This window comes from Sebastes umbrosus, chromosome 18 (genome assembly GCF_015220745.1).
Source record: "Sebastes umbrosus isolate fSebUmb1 chromosome 18, fSebUmb1.pri, whole genome shotgun sequence".
Lineage (NCBI taxonomy): Eukaryota > Metazoa > Chordata > Actinopteri > Perciformes > Sebastidae > Sebastes > Sebastes umbrosus.
This window is the reverse complement of record NC_051286.1, coordinates 10,929,255-10,936,089: the sequence shown is the minus strand read 5'-3', so window position 1 is coordinate 10,936,089 and position 6,835 is coordinate 10,929,255. Positions and strand designations below refer to the sequence as shown.

At 38.6% G+C, this 6,835-nt stretch overlaps 1 protein-coding gene across 1 annotated transcript; it reads right to left on the bottom strand.

Annotated features, from left to right (window-relative positions):
- Window positions 1-319: 319 nt before the first annotated feature.
- si:dkey-96g2.1 (uncharacterized protein LOC795315 homolog) lies at window positions 320-4,150 on the bottom strand. The gene is made up of 3 exons (XM_037750056.1): window positions 4,023-4,150; window positions 2,953-3,065; window positions 320-1,151 (listed from the first exon to the last, which is right to left on the bottom strand). Exons 2-3 carry the CDS (start codon window positions 3,063-3,065, stop codon window positions 593-595), a joined length of 672 nt encoding a protein of 223 aa, XP_037605984.1. The 5' UTR covers window positions 4,023-4,150; the 3' UTR covers window positions 320-592.
- Between the last annotated feature and the right edge of the window lie 2,685 nt (window positions 4,151-6,835).

Below are 6,835 nucleotides of genomic sequence, written 5' to 3'. Positions count from 1 at the left end.
TTTTTTTTCAAAACAATAACTTTAAACCTCTGAACAATTAGTTTGTTGTTCACAACAGGTTTTAATTTCTCATTCATTCAAGCAAATTGCACGCGCTTTGGCACATGTACAGAAGAGTAAGTACAATAACCACTTGCACATGTCTCGCTGATTAAAACTGACGAGTTGATTCTCAGTGAAGTTCTCGTCCTCTTCACAACTACTAAACATCTCTTCATCGTTTGAGCCGTCACATGCAAAACGATCCATTCAATCATCAAAATCTGTCAGACAGACATACATACTAATTATTGACACACAGAATAGAAAATGACCAGAGTCGATGCTGAGCCAAGCTTTAATGTGGGGAAAAAAAACAAACATAACAATGCTTTACAGAGATACAGAGTACAATGACATTAGTACTGTAAATACAGAGTTTATGTCGGTGCAATAAGCTTAGTTAAAAGGAGAAAGCGTGTTGTTAAGCATATATAATCTTTTTAAAAACACAATTTATCCAGTTGTGTTTGTGTTCGGGTCTCCATCAGTTGGACCTCAATCACTTCTACTCCCCTACGCCCCTTGTTGAGGCTTAGACACATTTAAATGCCTAGTTTTTAAAACACTCAGCTGCAAGTTTTCCATCGATGAAGCACTTGATGCATCTTTTGTTTGACGTGTAGCAACGGAATGTGTTGTTTTGACCAACAGATTCTCCAAGATTTTCAAGGCTCCCTTTAATATCTTTCTCGTCAATGGTCTTACCATCAAATACTTTGGAAAACACAAAAGCTCTGTCGTTCCATTTGGCACCGTCAATGGTGTCTTTAAGTTTCTTTAAGATACTGTAGGGATGGGTCTTGCTTGCACACTTAGCACCACATGGAGAAAGGTAGGAATAGAAGATCAGAATATTACCCTCACTCCTGGTAGCTAAATCATGTATTTTCTCCAGTACACGGTACTCTGCATGATCAGTATACACTCTGCCAGGCAGTTCAACTCTTTTAAATGTTGCTTCAACCACATTGGTACCTTCGTACACTTCACCACTTTTAACCGTATCTTCCACAACGTCAGGATCGTCTGCATTGAAGGCATTCTTAAGCTGGTTCTGGTCCACTGGGATGTTTGCAGCCAAACTGAACTGCATGTTGGGTATGAAGTACCTGACAATGGAAACAGACACACACAAAGTGTTATCTTGGGTCAGAGTATAGATACAAGGTTTGGATGGAGATGGAGTAGAAGAATAAATAGATGGATGGGTTTGATTTTAAGAGATTCAGAAAATGCTAACACCAACATGCTAACAGGCTCATAGTAACAGTTGTGTGTTAGCGTGGTAAGATTTGCTAATTAGCACCAGTTCTGCAGGTATTTGGTCATGAACCAAAGTATTGAAGACATTAAAAGTTTGCCCTGATGGTGGCGCTAGATGAAAAGTCAGAGGATCACCAAAGTCATTAGGGTTCATCCTCTGGATACCACGAATGTCTGTTGTGAATGTCATCGCAATCCATCTAATAGTTGTGGAGATATTTCATTGCTTAGACTGCCCTTACCATCCTCCCTTTAGCCATGCTAGCAACTATTGAGTCTGATAAAGGCCAATGATGTCGGGTTGGGACATGACAATAACAACTGATGGGAAGAAAGGGCAAAAGAACATCACTACTAACTCACATTATGTGACTATTGTTGGCCAAAACAAGGTTACGGCATGCAAACTAATGTGTGAAGATAATCCTACTGAACTTGCTGAAGGTGATTTTCATTCTGTTTAGGCAACACATCTCTCCATCAAAACTAAGAAAATACTTAGTAAACACAATACTAACGAGTTAACGCCACTAATTTCTTTAACACATTTTTTAGGTTCTAGCAAGCTCAGTTTTAAAGCTAGAAAACCTAAAACCTAAAGAATCCATCGGTACCAACCATGTCTTATTAGCTTATCGTGGAGGTTAAATAACGCTTCAAACGCAAATTTTGGTGAGGAAAAACTGTCATGTCCATTTTCAAAGGGGTCCCTTGACCTCTGACCTCCAGATATGTGAATGTAAATGGGTTCTATGGGTACCCACGAGTCTCTCCTTTACAGACATGCACACTTTATGATAATCACATATGTTTATGCTAAATGCAGTACCTGTGAGGGTTTCTGGACAATATCTGTCATTGTTTTGTGTTGTTAATTGATTTCCAATAATAAATATATACATACATTTGCGTAAAGCAGCATATTTGTCCACTCCCATGTTGACAAGAGGATTAAATACTTGACAAATCTCCCTTTAAGGTACATTTTGGAAAGATACAATTTTTTTTATTTGCGATTAATCGTGTTTAACTATGGAAAATCATGCGATTAATTGTGACTAAATATTTCAATCGATTGACCTAGAAAATACTGAACGCATACATAAGGGTCATACTTGTAGACTGCCTTTGTACTGTACAGCAAAACATTTGGCTCAATATCCCAATTATTGTAATTACAATTACAGCAAATGTCTGTGTTAAAGGTGCTATTGATAACATTCAGCCACTAGATGTCACATTCTCCCTCCTCCGTTACATAGCATTTACTTTTTCCACACTAACTGACAACCCAAAGATACCACGTGATACCAATGTCGTTTGGCTCACAAGCCTCGTTAGAAGTGGGAACCAGACATCAGATAGACTTCCACAGAGATAAACAAAACATTTGAACCCGCCAAATTTTTTAAAATGATTAATTCACCATCATAATATATATATATATATATATATATATATATATATATATATATATTTTTAGGAAAAGCCATACTTTTATTCAGCACCTTTCTAAAAGCTCTGTAGATGTAGTTTTTTTCTTTTTCTTTTAAATATTCATCTAAATTAAAATGTTACCACTAATAACCTTTAACTGTGAAGACGAGGAATGCTGAGCTTTTTCGTACTGGAATCTAACTGACTCACCTGTTCTTGATTTCTTTCATAATTTGTGTCAGCCGATCCAGACCCACAGCCATACTGTTTCCAATAGACAGGCTGAAGGCCACCGCCACCACCATCCAACACAGACCGGCCATCTGCACACAAAACAAACAGCATGCACTCTTCAATTTAAGAATATCACACTTTATAGCACTTGTTACGGAATAAGAACTGGGATGTTCACTTTAAAAATAAACATGTTGAAGTCACTCAAATACCTTTAAAACTGTGGTTTTATACAAGTAAGACTTTCACTTTAAAACCATTTTAATAAATATCATTATGGCCATTCTTACACAGCTCTCCAGCCGTGTATCTTGTATGTATATGTAGCTACATACTGACAAAAACTAGACTAAAACTAGCAAACACACTCTGGAAACTAACTAAAATGAAATAAAAACTAATTGAAAATTCAAAACTATTACAATATGATAATATAACATATATGTACACAGATGCTTAGTGTGTTTTTTTAATTATGATGGTGCCTTCAAATGAAACTTGTGAGCTCGTGTTTACAACGTGGGAAGTCGTGTACATGATATGCTGGGCTTTCAAGTGGTTAAGTCGTGAAGAACGCCGCCGCTAAGCAACGGCAACGTTAACGTTACTGCTGGCGTCTAGAAGCCACAGAGGCTAACAATTTAGCAAGCAAGCAAGCGGGTAACATAATGCAGGAAATGCAAATGAATATCAACATTTTCCTCAGACATATTATGAAATTACCAAGAAAAACAATGTACTATTAACTTATTATACACTGAAAAATGAACTTCCATGACCTTCGCCATTTCTGACAACGTCAACAAACATGTCACAAGTCGTGAACTTTCAGAAACTTTCCACTTAAGAGGTCATGAACACGACATGAGTGGGGCGTTCATATGGACTGGTAAACATGGTAAACACAACCCCCATTTGACGGCGCCATTATATTGTTTGCCATTCTTTATGCAACAATATTTGCATTAAAATATTCGTTGACATATCTCATCTAAAAATGATTTATTTACCATACATTTAACAGAAATATTTTGGTTTTCCTTTACCTCTTTTGGAGGAGAAAGATGTTCGATGGAGCCTCTGAAGCCGTCTTCTTCTTCTTCTTCTGTGTTAGGAGGCGAGTTGTTGCTGCGTTAGGAGGCGAGTTGTTGCTGCGTTAGGAGGCGAGTTGTTGCTGCGTTAGGAGGCGAGTTGTTGCTGTGTTAGGAGGTGAGTTGTTGCTGAGTTAGGAGGCGAGTTGTTGCTGCGTTAGGAGGCGAGTTGTTGCTGTGTTAGGAGGTGAGTTGTTGCTGAGTTAGGAGGCGAGTTGTTGCTGTGTTAGGAGGTGAGTTGTTTCTGCGTTAGGAGGCGAGTTGTTGCTGCGTTAGGAGGTGAGTTGTTGCTGCGTTAGGAGGCGAGTTGTTGCTGTGTTAGGAGGCGAGTTGTTGCTGCGTTAGGAGGCGAGTTGTTGCTGCGTTAGGAGGTGAGTTGTTGCTGAGTTAGGAGGCGAGTTGTTGCTGCGTTAGGAGGCGAGTTGTTGCTGCGTTAGGAGGCGAGTTGTTGCTGCGTTAGGAGGTGAGTTGTTGCTGAGTTAGGAGGCGAGTTGTTGCTGCGTTAGGAGGTGAGTTGTTGCTGCGTTAGGAGGCGAGTTGTTTCTGCGTTAGGAGGCGAGTTGTTTCTGCGTTAGGAGGCGAGTTGTTGCTGAGTTAGGAGGCGAGTTGTTGCTGCGTTAGGAGGTGAGTTGTTGCTGCGTTAGGAGGCGAGTTGTTGCTGCGTTAGGAGGCGAGTTGTTTCTGCGTTAGGAGGTGAGTTGTTGCTGAGTTAGGAGGCGAGTTGTTGCTGCGTTAGGAGGTGAGTTGTTGCTGCGTTAGGAGGCGAGTTGTTTCTGCGTTAGGAGGCGAGTTGTTTCTGCAGTGAATGCAGTCAGAAGGAAGGAACATTTTTATAGAGGAGTGTGAGATCGTTGTTTCGACGTGGCACCGTGACCTTACCACCGTGACACTAAGATTTCTTCTTCTGTGTTTTCTCAGTATGAGGAAGTTTTATAAAGATTAGTGTTATCGGTAAAATAGGAGCTAACAAGTCACAGTGATGCTGCAGAAGACATTTGTTAAACAGTTGGTTCCATGTGATTGAGCCACACTTGTCACGCATCAGCCACAAAGAGCAGAATGTTTTCTACACTCTAAATGTTTCATTGATTATTTAATTATATTCTGTCTGAGAACACACAAGTGTTCCATTTCATTCTGAAAAGTCAGCTTTTTAAAGACCAACATGGCTCACTTCAAAACAAAACTCCTCATTTTACCTCCAGTCCCCAGAAGTTGGGTTGCGTCCAAAATTCCACACTACTATGCTATTCAGTATGTTAAAACAGTATGTGAGATATTTTAGTACGTCCGAAACCATGGACATGGGAAAAACTCCAATGCAGGATGCAGGAGTTGTATAAAGATGCCGCCTGTCACACAACTAAAGTTTCTGTGTGAATTGCTGATAAGCAGCCTTCAGTCTAAAATAGCACCATTACGTCCGTCATCACAGTGAGTGAATATAGTAGCTATGAGGTGGGCAGATCCGCTGTGTTTCACACACTATCTGATCTTCAGCCTGCATGATGAAACATCCTGGATGCTCACAATAACCACAGCAACAAGTGAGTAAGGAGTTAAAATCTCTCATTTTATACTTAATTATATCTGCTAAAATCCAGGTTTTTGTTCAATAGTAGGTCTACAACATTACTGAATCCAAATATTTGCAGTTTTTCCTTTAACATGCTCTTTTGTATGTTGATTGTGTATCTAATAACTGATGCCTCTTTATGATTTTGCCTCCTGCTAAAATTCTTATTTGCATCAGTTTTGCAGAACTAAAGTTTTGATGTTAATATCTAAGCGATCAGAGGTTTCTTGGCATATGTTTTGGTATTGAAGCTATAGTTTTTCCCTGTGGTGCATATAAATAACATACCTCTGCTTACCATGGTGTTCTTGCATTGATCTGAGGTGCAACAAAGCAACTACTGTATATTCTTGTTCTTGTCCTGTCTTCTAACACGATGCTTCACTGTGTGCTCATTTTGTCTTTTACAATAATATAATTGTTGCTGCTTGTTAATTGAATTGTTCCTGTTGGTGTTTTTATGGTTGATGATCTCAAACTCAGACCCAAACTAATGATTCCCTCTGACACAGCTAATGTTTACATCTCTGTATTAGAGCATATAGTCTTCCCCTGACGCCGGCCCCTCTGCAGCAAGTTGGTTTGTTTTGATAAGAGACTGAAGTTGGTGAGGTCACCATTTCAACTCCTTATCTTTACAGCCATTTAAAGGGCTGGAGCCTTTTTAAACACGTGGGTTTGCACCATCGCTCTCTCATTTCACTGTTTAATTCTATGCGGTGAAGGAGAAATGTTGCTGTTGCACATATTAGAAAGTATTCTCATTAATACTGTCTTTATATTAAATGTTATGACTTCTGTCTATCTTCTACAAAAAGTAATTAAACAAACAATTATAGTGATATTTTTCTTGGACATCAGTGCAGTTTTCTCAAATTCAGACAGATGAGCCACAATAACATTAAAGCACTTTTTGCATATCACTTCAAAGTATATTAATAATAGTAACTGTAAAACATTATTTTACAAACTTCTTACAAACTTCAAACTTTTAACATGCATTAATTTCACTGTAAATTACTTAAATTGAAATCTCAGTTAACACATTCCACATATTTTCTAAACATCTACATTGTCCAAACCTGATAAGATTTTGCTTCAGGGACTTCTACCTGAAGATATTTTGGTTGTTAGATATGATTAAGACCAGAATTCTATAGTTATCAATCAAGGTTTTAATAGTTTTGAATTT